The sequence below is a fragment of the Aethalodelphis obliquidens genome, unplaced genomic scaffold (assembly GCF_003676395.1).
Source record: "Aethalodelphis obliquidens isolate GAN/ISIS:26980383/991018 unplaced genomic scaffold, ASM367639v1 scaffold34, whole genome shotgun sequence".
NCBI lineage: Eukaryota > Metazoa > Chordata > Mammalia > Artiodactyla > Delphinidae > Aethalodelphis > Aethalodelphis obliquidens.
The window spans coordinates 3378627-3399302 of record NW_020837978.1 but is presented as its reverse complement, the minus strand read 5'-3'; the positions used below and the strand labels follow the sequence as shown (position 1 = coordinate 3399302).

General features: G+C 51.6%; 1 protein-coding gene and 2 long non-coding RNA genes across 4 annotated transcripts; 1 reads left to right on the top strand and 2 right to left on the bottom strand.

Annotated features, from left to right (window-relative positions):
• Nucleotides 1-2063: 2063 nt before the first annotated feature.
• Nucleotides 2064-5572, bottom strand: PPP1R3G (protein phosphatase 1 regulatory subunit 3G). The gene has a single exon (XM_027128275.1). The coding sequence runs from the start codon at nt 5383-5385 to the stop codon at nt 4315-4317; it is 1071 nt and encodes a 356-aa protein (XP_026984076.1). The 5' UTR covers nt 5386-5572; the 3' UTR covers nt 2064-4314.
• LOC113631705 (uncharacterized) lies at nt 3784-9243 on the top strand. 2 transcript variants are annotated; one of them, XR_003437524.1, is made up of 3 exons: nt 3784-4126; nt 6269-6617; nt 8306-9243. It is a non-coding gene; the product is annotated as an uncharacterized LOC113631705 (long non-coding RNA). The 2 variants fall into 2 exon arrangements; XR_003437523.1 differs by lacking the exon at nt 3784-4126 and having other exon boundaries at nt 5583-6617.
• An 8854-nt stretch (nt 9244-18097) lies between these two features.
• LOC113631703 (uncharacterized) lies at nt 18098-20280 on the bottom strand. The gene is made up of 3 exons (XR_003437522.1): nt 19855-20280; nt 18886-19017; nt 18098-18456 (listed from the first exon to the last, which is right to left on the bottom strand). It is a non-coding gene; the product is annotated as an uncharacterized LOC113631703 (long non-coding RNA).
• Between the last annotated feature and the right edge of the window lie 396 nt (nt 20281-20676).

Genomic DNA, 20676 nt, shown 5'->3' with positions numbered 1-20676 from the left:
TATCGACAATAAGGCCAGGATGGCCCTGTAGGAGGACAGGTGGGGTCACGGGGCTGGGCCCAGGTTGTCAATTTCTGCCCTGCTCCCAGCCCCTTGCCGCTGTGACCGTACAAAACACAACCCCCATCCTGAAGACCGTCCAGGCCTGGCATCGCGGGGACTGACCGGGCAAAGCTGGAGAGCAAACAGCTCACCGTTTGCCAGGGCTGCCGGTTAAGTTACCACATGCCATGGTGCCCTCTTTTAACCTATAAACCCGTGTCCATTGCATGAGCCGAAAAGGCACGTCTGTCAGTTCCATGATGTCACACGAAGGCAAAGCCTGCCATTTCCTCCTGAAGGCTGTTCCTTGCACTCCTGACACAGTACACGTGACACAGACCACAATTCCCCAAGTGCTCCAAGCCACATGCTCCTACGAAACAAGCAAATGAGTCGGGGAATGAGAAAACTTAGCATACTAAAATGTGCAGAAACCGTTGGACCAGAAAGCAGAAATATGGACAACTCGTAAAATGATATAGCCAGAGTCCAACACAAATCTCCAAAAACGAAATGAGCAGGTTCTGCGTGGCCCAAAACCCACAGCATCACCGGGGAAGCCCTCCCCGACTCAGGGCAGAAGGAGGGCCCGGGAGGTGAGGGCGTGGCCAGGTGGAAAATGCACTGCGCACCCGTCAGAAGGTTCCCGTCCCTACAGCCCAGGCTCTGGATGACAAATGCCCACTCCCTGGTGCCTCAGGAGAGCTGCCTGAGCTGTGGCCCTGCTGCCTGGACAGAGACACTTGGTGGCCCCAGAGCTCGACCAGGTCCCAGGCTCCACTGCCCACACCCTGGAGCGGGGTCCCGTCCTCCCCAGTTAGGTCTTGGAAGCGACTGGTCACCTTGCTTCATAAACCTGGGGCGTATCAGGGGATGTTTGTTCTGTACAGAGGCCACATTTCCAGCCACTGCTTCTGACACGTGTTTGGTTTGTTTTTTTGTGTTTCCACACCACGCAGCTTGCAGGATCTTAGTTCCCACACCAGGGATTGAACCCGCGCCCTCAGCAGTGAAAGCGCAGAGTCCTAACCACTGGACCGCAGGGAATTCTCTTCTGACACTGTTTAGATTGGGACACTTACTTCATTCAACATCCCCTGACCCAGTGATCCATGGACCCCCTTGCTTATAGAGAAGAAACTGGAGTCTGTCTGGTGGAGGTCAGGACCATTAGCTGAGCTAAGCAGAACTTAGTTTTTGATCACTAGAGCCGGGTGAGATGTTGAAGCTATTACATTTCCAAGTAGGATGACTCTCACTTATCAAGTTGATAAATATTACCACAAAAAAGCCAAGCTGCATTGTGGGAATTTTGCTTTGGAGATAAGTGTGTGTGTGTTCATTCCATTCAGGAAATACAGTCGTAAATACTTCCTTAGTATTGCCTCTTCCTTTGAAACTTTTCAAAAACAAACAAAAAGACCTATTTTAACGTCCCTACATTTCTTCACAAAGTGAAGTCTACAATAAAAAGTTGGTACTTCATAAAATGAAACTGACACTTAGGAGACTGCCGATTCTAGGACTTTGAAAGGCTATAACCACATGCAGAAAGACTGGGCTGTTGAAAATATTTTACAAATTTCTGAACCTTAGAAGAGCTTTTCTCCAAGATTTATGGGAGAGCAAAACTAGATTTCCTTTCCTAACAGCCACGTTTGAAGTTCTTACATTATTAAATAAGTACTCTTAAAATTGTTTGAATTCCAAAATATACTTTTGAAAATCAGTAATGGTTTTTATAAGAATAAAATTTTTGCTGTAAATACCTCTTAAAAATCCATTTCTTATGTATTTTATTCTAGATTTAATGGGTTACCATTTTAAAAGATACCAGACAAGAGGCTCTCTATTTTGATCATTATACTGTGTTCCTAATTTAATTTTAAATAATCTAAAACAATTCAAAAGAGTGCATTACTACCATATAAACTAGCATTTCAAACTGTGTTATAGGCCATATACACTATCAGTACTTTTCAACTAAAATGTATTCCTAAGTACATAAGAAAAATACAAAATGTATTTAGGTGTTTTTATTATGCAACAATGTGCTTTTAAAAAGGAAGTGATATACCAGACCCCATACCAGACATAGAATGAAAAGGCTTGATTGCGTTTGTATTTAGTAGCAGAAAAATTATGTAATTCTAATAAATGCTTATTGATTTTTATAAGCACATGTGAATTAGGTATTGTTTCATCCACGTGACCATTGTTGAGTCTGCTTTTACTCCAAGAGTAAATTGTAATTCATTAACTTGATGGCTTTCCACTAAGAAATTAGTACTTAAATTTTTTTCCCATGATCAGTTACCCCTGGCAAACACTGCTGTAGTCAAAAAGGATGTCCACAAACCGGAGCTCAATCTAAATATTCCTATAGCTTGAGAGACATCCCATTTTGAAGCATCGACATACCTGGCAGTTTTCTGTAGCCTGATGTGAATTCGGATGGTGCTATATTTTAGCTACCTTGACTTTCTGTTATTTCTTAGAAGTAAGAAGCAGGTAGATGCCCCTCCCCAGTACAGTAATAACTGTACATTTGGTGTCTTAGTGTTTACTGTAACCAACCAAGATTCCTGAGAGTAATGTAACCAGTTTTACCTTTACTCAGAGGAGGTTTACTTCAAGTGACAAATTTTACTAAAAGTTTAACTGATTTATTAAGTATGACTCTCAACATATAGTTTTAAAAAAATACTACTTCTCTAGAGCAGGGGTTGGCAGACTTTCTATGAAGAGCCAGATAGTAAATATTTTAGACTTTGCCATATGGTCTCTGTTGCATCTGCTCAACTCTACTCTTGTAGCAGGAAAGCAATCATGGATAGTATGTGAACGAATGTGCATGGCTGTGTTCCTATAAAACTTTATTTATGGACACTGAAATTTGAATTTCATACAATTCTCATGTGTCACAAAAATAGTATTCTTCTTTTGAATTTTTCCAAATCTTTAAAAAATGTAAAAAACATTCTTAGCTCTCAGGCCCTACAAGCACAGGATTAAGGCTGAATGTGGCCCATGGGCTGATTGTACTAGCCACGTGCTCGAACGTATGAGAACAAAAGGCAGACAAGTTACCAAGGCAGGACCAAGGTATGAAGAAATCCAGTCCTCAGGAGGCTCACCAGCCCTGATCTTGGCATCCACAGCCATCAGCAGTGAATGAAGGAGGCCAGCCAGGCTGGTGCCCACCGGATTCGGAGCAGGATTTTCTTGCTGGGCATGCTTCATCATTCAAGCCACTGCTCCCTGCTGTGGCTCCAGGAGGGACAGAAAGCCACCCTTCCATCCCTCATCTCCCCGGCTTGGAGTCCAGCCACCGAGAGTCCGGCGTCTCTGACTGCTAATGGCCCAGGAGTCTAGCAGCTACGATGTGCTTTGCCTACACATCGCGGCTGGAGGCCAAAGACCGGCTCTGACGGCTCACCGCCAAGGCCTGCCGCCGGCATTTCAACTCACCAAGCATCTTATTTTGCCCGGGGAAAGAACGACTTCTACAAAACACTTTTAAGAACACTCTAGCCCATTATGGGAAATCTGGGCCTTTCCACATCAGACAGGAGGGATGAAAGAAGGGAAATTTGAAAATATTGTTGTTTGACCACTTTAAAATGTAGCATCATCCGCTGAAGAAGACGGCCCGACTGCCAAGGTCTCCCAAACTTCCGGGAGCTGAAATATCAAGTAACAGACGTGCACGGGACCTTTACTTTTCAAAAGGACATTTGTACGCAAGCGCACGAGTCAGCAAACATTTCCCAGATCCCAGGTAAGAGAAAAGGACTGCCCGGCCAAGGCCCCACCTGGTTTTCTCGAGAAACAGGCCGCGGGCTCCCGCGGGCCCGCAGTTCACGCCGTCCCTCGGCGCGAGGCGGAGGGATGCTTCGACCGCTCCCTGAGACCGGAGGGGACGTCCACAGTTAAAGACAAATCCCAAGGGTTTGCAGCCTCGCTCAGGAGTCAGGAGTCTTTTTCGTGGAGAAAGCCACTGCTCGGAATCTTGAGGATTTCTTCCCATTCGACGCGCGGCGAGAACTCCAGAGGCCAAAGCGACGGGAAAGAGGCCGGGAAGGTAGGGCGCTTCGCCGGGTAGGGCTCCGTGCTTGCAGGCGGGTTCTGTCTGGGGCGCGAGCTTGCGGGGAGCGGCTTCTTCTCTCCAGAAAGATGACGCTCCGCAAAGCGTCGCGGCTGCCTGGGCTCCGCGCGCTGTCGGCCCCTTCCCGCGTCCCTGCGAGCGCTGCGGTGCCGAGGACTGCGGGCTCAGCGCGCGTCGGCAGGGCGCACGTAGCGCAGCGTGTAGTTGGCCCCCGAGTTGTTGTCCCAATACTCGCCCTGGGCGCAGCGGTAGCAGACGGCGAAGTGGACGGCGACGTCCGGAGCGTCCGCGTCCTCCCCCTCCTTGAGCTGCAGGCCCGGGGGCAGGCACAGCGCGAAGTGGAAGCGCTCGGCGCTCGGCTCCTCCTCGGCCTCCCCCGGCCCCCAGGACGGCGCCTCTGGCGGCGGAGGCTTCCCTGGCTCGGGCCGCAGCTCAGCCGGCACGTCCAGGAAGGAGCGCCACTCGGTGAAGGTGTAGCGCACGGCCACGACGCGCGGCCCCGGGCAGCCCAGCACCCGGCCGGAGCCTGTCACCTCCGCGCCCCAGGGTGCCGAGCACTGCACGCGCTCCAGGCACACGCGCTGTCGCCGCAGGCGCTCGTCTGCGGCGCTCGGCCCGGGGAGCTCGAAGAGAGGCTGCAGTCGGGGAGGCTGTTCGCGGAGGGGCGCGGCCGCCGCCGCCGCCGCGGCCAGCAGGCCCGGGAGCTGCTCCAGGTTCTCGGCGCGCGCCGGGAGGCTGCGCAGGCGAGAGAGCACGGCGGGCGGCACCTGCGGCTCCTCGGCCACGCTGAAGTGCTTCACGCTGGCCAGGCTCAGCCCCAGCGCGTCCGCGAACTGCACCCGCTTCTGGCACTTGGCGCAGCAGCCCGGGCTGTGCGGCGCGTCCTCGACCCTCTCGCCGCCCTCCGCGCCCGGCCCCAGGGCAGGCGGCCGCTGCCGCTGCAGGAACTTGGCCGCCTGTAGGATCGGGTCGGCGGGCAGAGGGAAGGAGCGCGCGCCGCAGCGGCGGCGGCGACGGCTTTCCAGCAGCTCCTCCTGCTCCCAGGGGGCAGTCTCTTCCTGCGGGGACGGGCCCTCGGCGTCGGAGCTCGGGGCCGCCGACGTGCCGCCGCCGTCCCCACCACCCTCGGTGCAGAGGACTCCCGGGGCGGGCGGCTCCTCGGCAGGCGGGGGGTCTTCAAAAGGCGCAGGTCCCGGCGCCTCCAAACTTAGCAGCTGCGGCCCCGGGAGTTCCATGACGCCGTCTGACCCCGGGACTTGTTCTCTGGAGACTTGATGCCTGGGGTGGTGGAAAGAGCGCGCAGCGCCCGCCCCGGCCCGAGCGGAGAAGGCAGTCCCAGTCGGCAGGCTCCGGGTTTCAGCCGGGGTGCTCAGGCCGGAGCGGGAGGAGGATGCGGGCCGGACCGGGGCCGGACGCTGCCGCTCGGTGATGCGCCTGCCCGCGGCGCGGGAGGGCCCGGCGCCCGGAGGCGCGGCCGCTGGGCCCGGGCGGGCGGGGTCCGAGGGCTCCGCGGAGAGGGGGGACGGCGCGGAAGTCGGGGCTCCCTTTCACCCCCTCCTGCCCAACGGGCCCGCGCCCGCCCTGCCTCCGGAGCTCCGGGGTGAACTCGCGCTCAGCTTCCGTCGTCTTCCAGTCCGCAAAGTTGGCCCCGCGGGTCCCGACGGGCCTGCCCTCTGGAGGGTCGCAGAGGGTCTCCTCCCGGCGGTCGCATCGGCCCAGGAGGTCCCCGGGGCAGACGCACAACTGCGGAAAATCGCCTGCGGGGACGGTCTCTTCCTTCCTCCCCAAGTTCTGGGCTCTCGGAAGCGGGCCCGGCCCGGCCCAGCGCGGGGGGCACTCCGACAAGTTGTGGGGCGGAGGCGGTGCGGGGACGCGCGGGGCCGGGGCCGGGGGGGAGGGTGGCCGCCGCCAGCCGAGAGCGACCGGAGGCCATTCGCGCGGGGCCCGGGGGCACGTCCCCGCTCCTCCCCTCGTCCCGCCCGCCGCGCTCCGAGCTCGTGCCCGAGCAGAGGGGCCCGCCGCTCGCCGCCGGCCTCCCAGGGACGCGAACCCGGGGGCGGGGGAGGAGACTGCCCGAAGTGTTTTCTCGCTGTTGGTTTTGCTTTGCTTCGTTTCTAGGGCTGACTCCACCTGCCGCTAAGTAGGGGCTTCTCAAACTCTGGCGCGCGTCAGCGTCATCTGGCGGGGGTGTGCGAGCTCACGGCTGGGCCCTACCCTAGGGCTTCGGAGTCAGTAGGCCCGGGATGGGCCCCAAAGTATTTCTAGCAAGAACGCCCCCTTGCTGGGATCTTTCGGGCCCGCCCGTGCCCGGCGTGGAATGCCGTGACGGCATCTCAACTTGGGGACTTACAAGAGGCCCCAGATACACCTGGCTTGTCTGCCTGTTGGAACAACATCAAGATTTGGGGAAGAAGATGGCAACTCCCTGGCGGTCCAGTGGTTAGGACTCCGCGCTCTCCCTGCGGAGGTAAGCCGGGAGGTGTGGGGGGAAAAAAAAGATTTGGGAAAGATCACTGTTTTTACATTAACGTAAACATTGATGTATTATGGAGTGAAGTACAAAATTTGCCAACTATCTTAAGGATGAAATAGGACTTCACAGAGACTGTGAGGTTGTGGTGAGCCTCTTGGGCTCCAACCTCATTGCGGCTGGAGCTGCTCCAGGGTGGGGACAGGAGGGAGCCGAACTTACTTAAGGAGGCCCCCCCTCTCAGGGCCCTCGGGCCGTGGTCGCAGCCCTGTCCCACTCTTGTTTGGTGGGAACGTCGGAGGTCCCACCCTCGGGGCCCTCTCCATATATCTATCGGAGGAGACCAAGGTTAACCAGAAAGCCACACGGGTACAGAGAGAGTCAGCCCCTGCAGCAGATGCTAAGAAGGTGGGATCCGACCTGGTCAGGGAGGCCAGGGAGCCTCTGTGAGGGAGGAGACTGGGGGCAGCAGCAAGGCTGCAGGGGGCACCTTTCAGCCCTACAGAGGCCCTGGGGGAAGGGGAGGGGAATGCGCAAGCGTGGCTGCAGGCGGCACCTCCTTCCAAGATCCTTAAGGCAGCCTCTATTGTAGCCGGCCTGGGGCTGGTACCCACCTTGCTCGCAGGTGTCCCACCCCTCCCCCACGCGGCCGGCCCCCTCCTCCAGAAGAGCTCCTGTCTCATCCGACCCTAGGAGGCGTCCGACCCTAGGAGGCGTTCAGGAATGAGCAAGTGACCCAGCCAGTAAGACGGGGGGAGGGCGGGACGTCCAAGGGGAAGCTTCCATCCTTTTGCCAAGAGGGGGCGCTATAGCGCCCACGACAGTCGAGGCCACCTTGCCAACCGTCAGAGTGTTGCGATTCCTGAGCGTGGGAAACACAGGGTCCTTGAGGCGCTCGGGTTTCTCAGTGTGAACGCTGCTGGCATTGTGAGCAGGACAGTTCTTTGTTGTGACCGTCCGCTGCAAACAGTCTGAGCCCAAACTCCATGAGCCCTACCCTCAGAGCGCCACCAGCAGCCCCAGGAATCGCGACAACGGAGAAATCCGTACCCCTGTTTGCAAACACGCCAGCTTGGGGGGTGGCACGGCCCCTCTGTCACTGAGAACCAAGGAGCTTGGTCTTTGGACCTCCCACCACGTGAGGTTTTAAAAATAAATAAATAAATACAACCTTCTGGTTCAGTCAGCGTGACTGGACTTTCTGCTGCTTGCAGACCAGTGTCCGAACAGGAAGGCATTATTATCAGAATCTTGAAAGAAAGAGTAAATGGAGCCTCACAGAGGTCAAGGGATGTGCTCTCAACTCATAGGGGATAGAGCGGGATCTGGCTCCAGGTGTAACGCCAGAGCTTGGCCGTTTCCTCGCTGTCTGCTTGCCCTCCAGCCACGTGGAACTTTCTTTGAACTTTCCTGTTCTGAGTTTTCTCCTTCCCACCAACTTCCCCCAAAAGAACAAAACTGGTTGATTTGTTTGGTTGGGGGGAAAAAGAATGAACGAGCAAAAAAACAAAGGATATTTATATGGACAAAAACTGATATATACAGAACACATCTCTGTGTATGCCTGGCGTATCTCTGGAAAGATCTTGTCGACAGAGGAATGGCTCTGGGGAGTCATACCAAGGGACTGGGGGCAAGAGGTGGGAGGGAAACTCGCTTTTCATGGAATTCTTTGTCTCGTGCAGATGTCTTGTGCGCAGCCCCAATGGAGGAATCGTAGCCTGCTGTGACACCACTGTGCACATCTGCTACGTATGCTCCAGACCCCTCACCCGACAACATGTAACTCCATCTGCTTTCACATCCTCCTGTCTAGTCCCCTTCAGATGACATTTTCTGCACAGCTCCCCTAGGAACCCCCTGGGCTGATGTGAGCCGAGGCAGCAGGGCCCCAGGCCTGCCTGAGACAGGGCAATCCTACCTGGTTTACACACTGGGCTTCGCCAAGCTTTGGTTTGGGCAAAGCATTCCACAGCAGAACCACAATGTCACCATCACCATCCTCACCATCATATTAAACCAGCACTCTAGAGGACGCTCTTCCCTTGAAAGCACCGGTGCTCTCCTCGTTGCCTGGAGTGTCCTGCCCCCCACCTCCACTTACTGAACTTGCCTGGTCTTTAAGGCAATTTCCAAATGTTTGCCTCCTTTGGGACGTTTTTCGGGAGCAGCCCAGTTAGTAATGATGACTTCCGCTCAGAGGCAGATTTATGATGAAACTACAGAAGCTTGAGTATTCTCGGGCCCCTTCTGATGTGTTCACGTAGTCATGCAATGAAATAAAATACATATTTTATGGCAAGATAAGAAAAGTTTAAACATGCATTTTTTTTCTCTGCTCATGTGGGCCTCCTCACTACCCCTTAGAGTGTATTTCGCCCCTGCGGTAACCAGACCTCCTTAGGACATACCATGCCTCTTAATCTCACAAATCCACTACTTGCTTTGTATATGCAGATCAGGATTGTGTAAACTGTAAATAATACATCATTTGACGTTTAACCGTTTGTCTCAAAAACTTATAGGACTGTGCTTTGACAGTCCTCAGAGCTTTCTGAAAGATTGTCTCCCCAATTAAAATCGTCAGGTTGGCTTGAATAACATTTTCCATTTCTTTATTAGATCAACTAACCGTTTTTTTCCTCAACATAGTTTTTTTCATCGACAATACCATCTTAACAAACAACCATATATATGTAGAGAAGAGACAAGGAAGGGGGGTTTACAGTTTTAGGAGTGGCAAACCCAGGAAGATAAATACATGAGAGAAGCTCGTGGAGGATAAGGGTTGTTGTGTGGATTCGTCTGGTGCTGTCTCTGGGCTGATAAAGAGCCTGGAATCAATGAGTCTATGAGTTCTCTTCCTCCTGGTACGAGGGAGGGAGACAGCTTCGCAAATGGAAATTACGTCCAGCTTTTAGCCAGATTCGGGGAGGGCAGAGAGGGGTTTTTTCCTGATTTTCTCAACGTTGTGTCTTGATTTTCTTCAGCTCAAAACAATCCTTATGCCAAAGCGGTGGCCTGTTCTGATGCCCTCCAGTGTTCGGTGTGATGCCTTGTCCTTTAGCATGGGCAGGGCCTAGAGATGCCTTCCTGCTCAACAGTGATGGGGTGTCGCTTCTGTGATAAGGTCTCTTGCTGGCACTGAAGAAGCCAGCTGCCGTGTTGTGAGATGCTCTGGGGAGACTCGTGGGGAAAGGAACATTTTTTGATGGTTATCATGTGAAATAGAATTGATCAGAGCTCTGGGGACTTCCCTGGCGGTCCAGTGGTTGAGACTTCGACTTCCAATGCAGGGGGTGCGGGTTCAATCCCTGGTCGGGGAGCTAAGATCCCAGACGCCTCGCAGCCATAAAACTAAAACATAGAACAGAAGCAATAGGGGCTTCCCTGGTGGCACAGTGGTTGGGAGTCCGCCTGCCGATGTGGGGGACGCGGGTTCGTGCCCCGGTCCGGGAAGATCCCACATACCGCAGAGCGGCTGGGCCCGTGAGCCATGGCCGCTGAGCCTGCGCGTCCGGAGCCTGTGCTCCGCAACGGGAGAGGCCGCGGCAGTGAGAGGCCCACATACCGCAAAAAAAAAAAAAAAAAAAAAAAGCAAAACAGAAGTAATATTGTAACAAATTCAATAAAAACTTTAAAAATGGTCCACATCAAAAAAAAAAATCTAAAAAAAATTAAAAAGTTGATCAGAGTCCTGTGTTCAGGGGCACAAACCTATAATACAACTTTTACAGCTGATATATGAAGGAAACTTGAAGGGGATTTTCCAAAATGTTCCTACAAAACTATAGGGGGAAAACATATGATAGAAGCACTTTAGGCAGTTAAAAAATTATGTTTTCTGGATTTTGTGATGTTTGTGGTATAGGTTAGGTTTTTAATAATTTATACTTCGTTGTTACTTATTTCCTCGTTCTAAATATTCATACTTACCTAATTTTTACTTGTGATTTTGTAATCTTTTTCTTAAAGAAGCCTCCCTTCTCCCCTGTCCACAATTATATGTTCCAGCCTCCATATAACCGGGATCTGCCCTTTTTTTTTTTTTTCCTAGTTCTGTTTTTATTTAAAATTTCAGGGACTTCCCTGGCGGTCCAGTGGTTAGAACTCCACACTCTCACTGCCGAGGGCCCGGGGTTCAATCCCTGGGCGGGGAACTAAGATTCCACAAGACACACGGCACAGCCAAGAAAACAAAAATACGATTTAGATGTATTGTTTCTGGTGGATTTTTTTGCACTAATTTGGATTTTTTAAATATTGAATTAAAATATTATTTATCTTGATTGCTGAGGTTTTGGTGCCCCTTAAATTCTGTGCCCAAAGCAGGTGCCCATCTTGCCCCACCTGAGTCCTGGCCCTGTTTCTTGGAGGTAGGTGAAGCAAAAGCTGAGATACGTTTTCTTCCTCAGCAGCCCATCCTGGCTCCTTGGGTTAAGGTTTTAGTTTTGTGTTGGCCACACTGCGTGGCTTGCAGGATCTCAATTCCCCGAGGGGGGATTGAACCTGGGCCACAGCAGTGATAGCACTGAATCCTAACCATTAGACCACCAGGGAACTCCCGGCTTAAGGTTTAATTTAATGTGGTCCTGAAAAAAATGTTTTTTTAAGTATATAGAGCATATGCCTGTACATGCACAGAGTATATTTGAAAAGTTATTTTAATTTATTTATTTATTTATTTTTGGCTGTCGTGTCTTCATTGCTGCGCGCAGGCTTTCTCAAGTTGCGGCGAGCGGGGGCTACTCTTCATTGCTCTGCGCGGGCTTCTCATCGCGGTGGCTTCTCTTGTTGCGGAGCACGGGCTCTAGGCGCAGGGGCTTCAGCAGTTGTGGCTCGCGGGCTCTAGAGTGCAGGCTCAGTAATTGTGGCGCACGGGCTCTAGAGCACAGGCTCAGTAGTTGCAGCGCACGGGCTTAGTTGCTCCGTGGCATGTGGGATCTTCCCGGACCAGGGCTCGAACCTGTGTCTCCTGCACTGGTAGGCGGATTCTCAACCACTGTACCACCAGGGAAGCCCTGAAAAGTTATTTTAAAAACAGTTACACAGCGTGCTTTGTGGGAGGGCAAAGGAAATGACAGGGAGGGAGCTTGCTTTGGAGACTTGCCTTAGAACGTGTATTTTTAAATTTTTAAGGGAAAAATTTCTTAAGATAAATATTTTTTTTCTTATTACAAAAGCAGTACGTATTCACTATGGGGAAATTAGGCAATACAGATAAAGTAGGAAACAGAAAGCATAACCATTCATAATCCCATCACTCAACAAGAATCCTGTTAGTTAATATCTTTTCCTATCTGCCCCATTCGCTTCTGCAAACCCATAGCATCACTGCCTGCTTCGCTGGGATGCTTCTTACCACTTACTGCTTTGGCTGGTTCTGACTTGTTTCCAAATTTTATCTCCAATTAGCACATCTTTTTTTTTTTTTTTTTTTTTTTTTTGCAGTACACGGGCCTCTCACTGTTGTGGCCTCTCCCGTTGCGGAGCACAGGCTCCGGACACGCAGGCTCAGCGGCCATGGCTCGCGGGCCCAGCCACTCCGGGGCATGTGGGATCCTCCCGGACCGGGGCACGAACCCGCGTCCCCTGCATCGGCAGGCAGACTCTCAACCACTGCGCCACCAGGGAAGCCCCAATTAGCACATCTTTGCTTGCAGAACAGGGACTGTGTCTAACTGGTCTTTGTTACTTTCCAGAGTGTAGAATGGGAGGCTTGGTCAGACCTAAAGACCCAAGAGACAGAATAGCTGAGTTCAAACCTCAGCACCATCATTTCTGCAAGTTATGTGACCTCTCTGAGCTGCAGTCTCCTCATCTATAAATGGGACCAGGTGACTGCCCGTGCAGAGGAAAGAGGAAAAACCCTCGCAGAATGCTTTGCACAGAGCCCACCGTGCTGATGCACAGTAATTGTTTTCCGTTATTACCTGCTAGCACAACGTCTTCATTCATTAATTCACCATGTATTTATTGCATGCCTGCTCTGTGCCACACACTTCTCGGTGCCGGGGACACAACAGTCAACAAAATGCGAGGCTCTGCCTCCCGTGAGCTCACATTTTATACATTTATTTATTTTATTTATTTATTTTTGGCTGCAGTGGGTCTTCCTTGCTGCACGTGGGCTTTCTCTAGTTGCTGCGAGGTGGAACTACTCTTTGTTGCAGTGCGCGGGCTTCTCATTGCGGTGGCTTCTCTTGTTGTGGAGCATGGGCTCTAGGTGCGCAGGCTTCAGTAGTTGTGGCGCGTGGGCTTGGTAGTTGTGGTTCGCGGGCTCTAGAGCACAGGCTCAGTAGTTGTGGTGCGTGGACTTAGTTGCTCCGTGGCATGTGGGATCTCCCCGGACCAGGGCTCGAACCCGTGTCCCCTGCATTGGCAGGCGAATTCTTAACCACTGCACCACCAGGCAAGTCCCATCACATTTTAATGCTGGGATCGGAGACAAACAACACACAAGTACGTGAAATATACATCATCCCTGATAATGATACCTGCTACGCAATATAAATCTTTGCATGTAGTAGTTACTCATTAGACATGTTGGTTGAGTTGATTTCTTTTCCCTACCCTCCCGTCCCACATCTTCTCTCGGTCCCGAGATCCCGTTTCCAATGTGGTTACATAACATGAGGCCTAAACTCTCGAGACGGACAGTTGCAGACATGGCCCTGGGCGTATGCCTGGAAAGGGCTGCAGCACCCAAGAACGAAGCCCAGAGGTCACACGACATCCGTACCTGTGACATCGGGAGACGCCAGCAGGTGTCTTGACGTGCATTTTCCTCTGGGTGATCACACTGTTGTACTCCCAAGTTTGCACTCCTCGGCGATCGATGGTCGCTGTTCTGTGAAGTCAGGACAGTAAACAGCGGACTGCGCACCGCGCAGGGTGAGAGGTCGGGAGGCGCTGGCTGCACAGTGTGTATGACCCTGTGTGCCTGTCTCCAGGGGTGTCGCCTGGCCTCGTGTTTCTGCTGCACGAACCGCCACGTGTTTACCTTTCCTCTGCTCCCTCCTGACCCTGGCGTCCAGGAGCCCAGCTTGGACCTCCCACTGTGTCAGGGCCAACAGACAACACCACTGTAGGGCAAACACCTGCTCGTCAATAGCAGAAGACCGAAGGCCCGGGGTCAAAATGTATGAGCCCAAAAGCCTAAAGCAGATGGGAGTGTGGAGACCTGGGATCCTTTTCAAAGGGAAATATAAAACCTAGGGGGTATCCTTACACTGTGACAATGTCGGGTTCTTGGATTAAATGTGTGAAAGTTAGATTATTCCTGCCATAATGCCCATAACCAAGCATTAACATATTAGTTCACATAAATTTTAAACCTTCATACTATGTATTAATATTTAATAATTATGATTCCATTATTATGATGGTTGAAATTCCTCAGCCATCATAATGGACCTTGGGGAATTGGAACAATAATAAAGGAGAGGTAACTGCACTGGAGCCTAAGGTAGAGGGGTGAGTCCCCCGAACCACTGAACGAAGACAAGTAGGTGTGTCATCCAGAGTGAGAGAACTTGGAGCTCGACAGCTAGAGCCCCTGGGTCTCCCCCATGGACCTCTTTGGTCCCAAGGTTGGGACAGAGGATGGACAGGGGAGGTGGGGGGGAGACTGGGGAGGCCTTGAGCCCCCGCTTTAGGTTCAAGCATGTGCCAGGCTCTCAGTTGCTGCCGGGCTGGGCAGCAGGGTCACTGCGCATCTGGAGCAGGGCGTGTGATGTCAAAATACTTTCGTAGCAATATTAAGACATTACTTGCCTTTTGCACTTTGCAGACATCTGCACTGTGCAAAAGCAGTGGTGGGTAAAACCGTGCCAGCCTCCTTTAAGAATATCCTAGATAAACCAGTGAAAATTATAAATTGTATTAAATCTCAACACTAGTACCTGACTTTCAATATTCTATGTGACGAAATGGGAAATACGCACAGAGCACTTCTACTACTGACATGTGATGACTGCCCAGAGGAAGAGCACTGGGAAATTGTTGTAAGTTGAACCAGCTGCTTTTTTTCGTGAAACACCATTTTTTCTTAAAAGAATGACGGATAAACCACGGACATTCACATTTGGGCATGTAGAAGACACTTCCTCAAAAATCACTGAAGCGAGTCTCTGACTTCAAGGAAAACAACAGAAAGAATGTGTTGCCAATTCTGAAATCTGAACTTTGAAGGAAAAATTGTAATTTGAAATACTTGCATCTACCACGGGATTGACAGCTTCCCAGCACTTGCAGGCTTCTCTGATGAGATCAGCAGTGAAACAAATGTGATTTTTTAAAATTTATTTATTTTATTTATTCATTTTTGGCTGTATTGGGTTTTCGTTGCTGCACGCGGGCTTTCTCTAGCTGCAGCGAGTGGGGGCTACTCTTCATTGCGGTGCGCGGGCTTCTCATAGCAGCAGCTTCTCTTGTGGAGCATGGGCTCTAGGCACGTGGGCTTCAGTAGTTGTGGCATGTGGGCTCAGTAGTTGTGGCTCATAGGCTCTAGGGCTCAGGCTTAGTTGTTGTGGCACACGGGCTTAATTGCTCCACGGTGTGTGGGATCTTCCTGGACCAGGGCTCGAACCCGTGTCCCCTGCATTGGCAGACAGATTCTTAACCACTGCGCCACCAGGGAAGCCCACAAATGTGATTTTTGATAGTGGCTGATGAAAGATGGTGATGTTTGGAAGATCTGCATTTCTCAGTAAATCAGTATTTTCCAAACAGGCAATGTATGATGTTACAGAATGGCGTGTGGGCCACTGTATATAAAATAGATGAACAACAAGGATCTACTGTAGAGCACAGGGAACTATATTCAATATCTTGTAATAACCTATACTGGAAAAGAATCTGAAAAAGGAGATATATATATATCTGAGTCACCTTGCTGTAACCTTGAAACTAACACAGCATTGTAAATTAACTATACTTCAATTTTTAAAATGGTGGAAAAAAAAAATTTAATTATCGTTATAGGGCATCTCTGTGCTGGAGATCAACGAGAGGAATAAACTTAAGGTCTTCCCAGGGCTTTTCTGAGCCTGCACCCTTCCTAAGGTATGTGCTGGGATTTTCTAGATTTCTCTGTATATGTGGTTTCTTTTGAACGTTTTAGTCCTTTAATGTCTGACTCCCAAAGGGGAAAAAAACCAGAACGTAAAAACAAGCACCAGTTCTTTAAATTCTCTAGAAGTTGTTTCAGCTGGAGGCTGCAGGGTTTGTAGCAAAAACAGTGAAGGCTGCAGCAACGCTGCCCATCTCTGTGTCTGCACCTCTGTGATCAGAGCAGCAATCAGTGACCATAGCACAGATCCCTGTTATTGGAGCACGGGGTCCTTCTTGCCTACCCCAGCTCCTGCAAGCTGCATGCAACCTGTTCTCAGAAATTGTGCTCAGCTGCTTGCCAGGGTTGGGGGTGGGGGCTGGAGGATACGGAGTGCTACTGTGATAAGAGCTGAAATTGACCAAACTTAACAACTATGAGAAGTGGTCACAGAGTGTGGTTTTCAACTACCAGTTTTTTCCTTTTTAATTTTATTACTATTTTTTTGTTTAAGAATTTTTTATTGAGGTAGCAATGGTTTATAACATTATATAGATGTGTCGAAATTTTTTTGTTTAAAAAAATTGTGATAAAATAAGACACATTAAATTTACCATCCTAACCTTTTTAAAGCGTGCACTTCAGTGGCGTTAAGTACATTCACATTGTTGTGCAACCATCACCACTAGAACTCTTTTCTTCTTCCCAAACTGAAACTCTTCACTCATTAAACAATAATTCCTCATTCCCCCTGCAACCCAGCCGCTGACAACCACCATTCTCCTTTCTGCATCTATGAATTTGATGACTCTATGTACTTCCTGTGAGTGGACTCATACTATGACTGGCTTATTTCACTCAGCATAATATCTTCAAGGTTCATCCCTGCTGTAGCTCATGTCAGAATTTCCTTCCTTGGGCTTCCCTGGTGGCGCAGTGGTTAAGAATCCGCCTGCTAATGCAGGGGACACGGGTTGAAGCCCTGGTCCGGGAAGATCCCACATGCCGTACAGCAACTAAGCCCGTGCGCCACAACTACTGAACCTGCGCTCTAGAGCCCGCGAGCCACAACTACTGAGCCTGCGTGCTGCAACAACTGAAGCCCGCGCGCCTAGAGCCCGTGTTCTGCATGCAAGAGAAGCCACCGCAATGAGAAGCCCGCGCACAGCAACAAAGAGCAGCCCCCGCTCGCTGCAGCTAGAGAAAAGCCTGCGCGCAGCAATGAAGACCCAACGCAGCCCAAAATAAAATAAATTAAAAGAAGAAAAGAATTTCCTTCCTTTTAAAGGCTGAATAATATTCCATCGTGTGTTCATGCCAAAGTTTGTATATCCATTCATCCACTGATGGACACTAGGGCTGCTTCCACCTTTTGGCTACTGTGAATAACGCTGCTGTGAACATGGGTGGGCAGATCTCTCTCTGAGATCCTGCTTTTGATCCAAGCTACAGAATTCTGAGGTGCTTCATCACATAGCAGTAGACAACCAGCACGTTGAGCTGTGATTAGACCTCACCAGCTGAAATGGTGGGAGAATGATGGTTGCTGAAGCAGAGAAGCGCATTGTCTGTGTCAGAGCATGGGGTCCAGCTTTAGAGACTGGTCGCTGACTGGGTGCCACCAGGTCCTCCGCTTAGGCGGTGGAAGCTCTCACTTCCCTGGCTGTTCGGTAGAGAGGATGAAGCAGGTTACTGAACAGCAGCAGTTTATAAAAGGATTCATGACAGTCGTCAATAAGGAGGAGAGACTACTCTGTCTGTATTCAGGCTGGACCGGCTGCTAACATGTCCCCTCCACCAGGACGATACTAGAGCCAAGTGTGGAAAATCAGAGGTGATTTGGTCAGGCCAGTGCTGGGGAGTTGAGAACCAAGAATTAAATCAACCTTGGCTTTCTCTCTTCTTTTTCTGTGGGGGGTGCGGGGGGCTGCGCTGCACGGCTTGCGGGATCTCAGTTCCCAGATCAAGGATTGAACTTGGGCCACGGCAGTGAAAGCCTGGAATCCTAACCGCTAGGCCACCCGGGAACTCCCTCAACCTTGGATTTCATCACAGACCTGATGGGATGGACTGTCACTGTCAAAGTTCACCAAGGCTGACAAAGGAAAGGAAGGAACCACGGCCACCTTCCTGGAGCAAGTCCAGTGGAGGTCAGCTCCAGGCACCAGGGAGCACCTGGGGATCCTGCTCTGAGGAGGTGAGCCTCACCCTCTTGACGTTGGTAGTGGGGAATGAGAGGTTCCCCAGCTGTTTTTAAAAATAGTGTATTAGGGCTTCCCTGGTGGCGCAGTGGTTGAGAGTCCGCCTGCCGATGCAGGGGACGCGGGTTCGTGCCCCGGTCCGGGAGGATCCCACATGCCACGGAGCGGCTGGGCCCGTGAGCCATGGCCGCTGAGCCTGCCCGTCTGGAGCCTGTGCTCCGCAACGGGAGAGGCCACAACAGTGAGAGGCCCGCGTACCGCAAAAATAAAAAAAATTTAAAATTTTTAAAAAAAATAGTGTATTAATAGAAAATTTGGGTTATACTAAGGCCAACAGATCAGGAGACAATGGCTATTGAAAAGATGTTTTATAATCACAGCTCCCGAGAGGAGGGGGCGTGCCATGCCATGGGGGGGGGGCACACGGGGAAGCACCAGGGTTGGTCAGGAGGCAAGCCTCTATTGTGGTTTCCATGACAACAAGCCAGGGACACTTCCCGCCTCCTCAGACCTTCAGGGTTTGGAGCTGCCCCCATGTTGGCTCTGGTTGTAGCCACCTGGGTTGTTTCGTGGCCAAAGGCCCCTGTGAAAGAAATAACAAAATGAGTGAACTTTCCTTCCTCTTGCTGGACACAGTGACCCAGAGGAGGGAGGAATTAAGTCCTTAAACCAGCGTCATTGCTCCTGGTTTGCAAAGAGAAATGCTGGGAATCCCCAGGGAGTGTCTTCAGCAGGCTGGTTGGGGAGGAGTGTATCCTGATCCACGTGAGGAGGAAGGACGGAGGGGGGCTGAGGGCTGAGGCAGCACCTCTGGGAAGCACGGTGGTACACTTTCCTTCCCATCAGAGGCCCACAAAGATGAGGCAAGGGAAAAGCACAGTCGTCTGTGTTCACCTCTGGACCTTTCCTCCGGCTCCTGCCACCTCCCACCTCCTGGTTAGATCAGTTCCTGGTCCCTAGGGTCAGCTCTGCGCAGAATCCAGGTGCTAAGATAAGAACGTTAGAAACTTACAGAATCCAGAAAGGCTGAGTTGATGGAGTAAACAGACAGAGAGGAGAGGAGGTGGGGCGGGCGGACCCTGTGGACTGGCTATCAGGTGGTCGATCAAAGCAGAGGTAAGGTCTCCGGGGGCTGTGATGAAGGCTGTGGGGTTGAGGGGCAAGAGGGAGATGAAGAAATATAACTTCCTGGGACTTCCCGGTGGTCCAGTGGTTAGGACTCCGTGCTCCCACGGCAGGGGGCACGGGTTCCATCCCTGGTCCAGGAACTAAGATCCCGCGTGCAGGCACGACCGAAAAAAAAAAAGAAGAAATATAATCTTTTATAGATGTCTTCCTGGGTTTTAAGAAAAAAGAATGTTTCCTCTTTAAATTTTTCTCCAGATTTGCACGGCTTTCAGTCCTGCTTTTATGTCAGGCTGTTATTTCCTGGAAGGTGACACCATGCCGGGACTGGGCCACGTGGAGGTCCCACGTTTATGTGGGTTACCTTGAATTGAGATGTGTGTTTTCATCAGCTACATCCAGGGATGATTTTGCTGCTGTCCGATTTTTATAGAAAAGCAGAAAAAGCATCCCTGGCTTGCATGTTTTGGGAGAGAGAGAAGCCTGGGTGTGGGCCCTAAGGCCCACAGATGCTCTGATTTCATCTCCCTTCCCAAGCGCCCTATTCTGATCTCAGGCTCGGAGGTAAAGTGGGTCTGTTTTCTGAGGGAGCGTCTACGCAATGCCAGACAAACTGGAGGAAAAGTAAACAGTTAACAGACAGCGGTTTGGTCTCCGGATTGCAGAGCGGTCAGAAGGGGTGGTTCGGCTCACGGTCTATGGTTTATTTCACAGTTTTCCCTTCCCTCAACGGTCTTATCCGAGTGACTGTTTCAGGTTTAAGCAGGGGAACCAGGGCTCTGCAACTTTTCTCAGCCAGAGAGATCTGGGCTTCTTTGTTTTGGAAAGCAGTAATGTCACGCCCAGTGTCACTTACTTCTGGCAAGTGGGACAGCTGATGGATGACTTCAGGACGGGGACCTGAAGCAGGAGAGCGCGAACGGGAAGAAAAACGTGCTGCCGGCGGGCTGCCGCTCTCTGGCGCCTCGGATGGTAAACCTCTGTGGCAAGAGACACCCCCGACCTCCGCCCCCTGCGGCAGTGTAAAGTCAAGAGTAGTGGCTTGCTACTTGTTATTTTTAACTCTGAGGGAACGATTAGGGCCTTGCGAGCTTGTCCCCAGAGGCCCCGGTCCGAGCTGCTGACTCAGAAGACACAGACACACTCCCTCCCGGGGGCAGTAACAGGGCTCCTTAATTGGTTTGAAAAATGGCAGCTGGATCCCAACAGCTGCTGCTCTCTGGCTGCGGCGGGGGAGGGAGGAGGACGCCAGCTCCGCGGCAGCCTGCAGAGCCCCGCCTCGGCTTACCCTCACGCACCGCCTTTCCGTTCCTTCTCCGTGTTGTTCATTTCTGGCGCCCCTCCCCCAACGCTCTTTCCGAGCCTGGTCACGTGACCAGGCCTCTGCTCATCCTCTGCGCTGACGCTGCTGGAGGCAGCACTTCCTGCCTGTGCTGCCGGGCTGGTAAGTCCTTAGTGAGAGGTTCCTCTTCTGTCCCTCTGGCCCTAGGCAGCCCTCGTCTGCTCGTACCTCGGATGGAAAACTTGCGTCTTATTTTCTCTCGAGCATTTGTCCGTCTGTCCTTAACTGCTCCCTTTGCTGCCTCTGAGTTCCGAAGTGTGCTCACTGTCCGGCAGGGCTCCAGGCGTCCTTCTCGGGAAGCAGGGACACTGGAACACACCGGCCCCCCACGGGTGA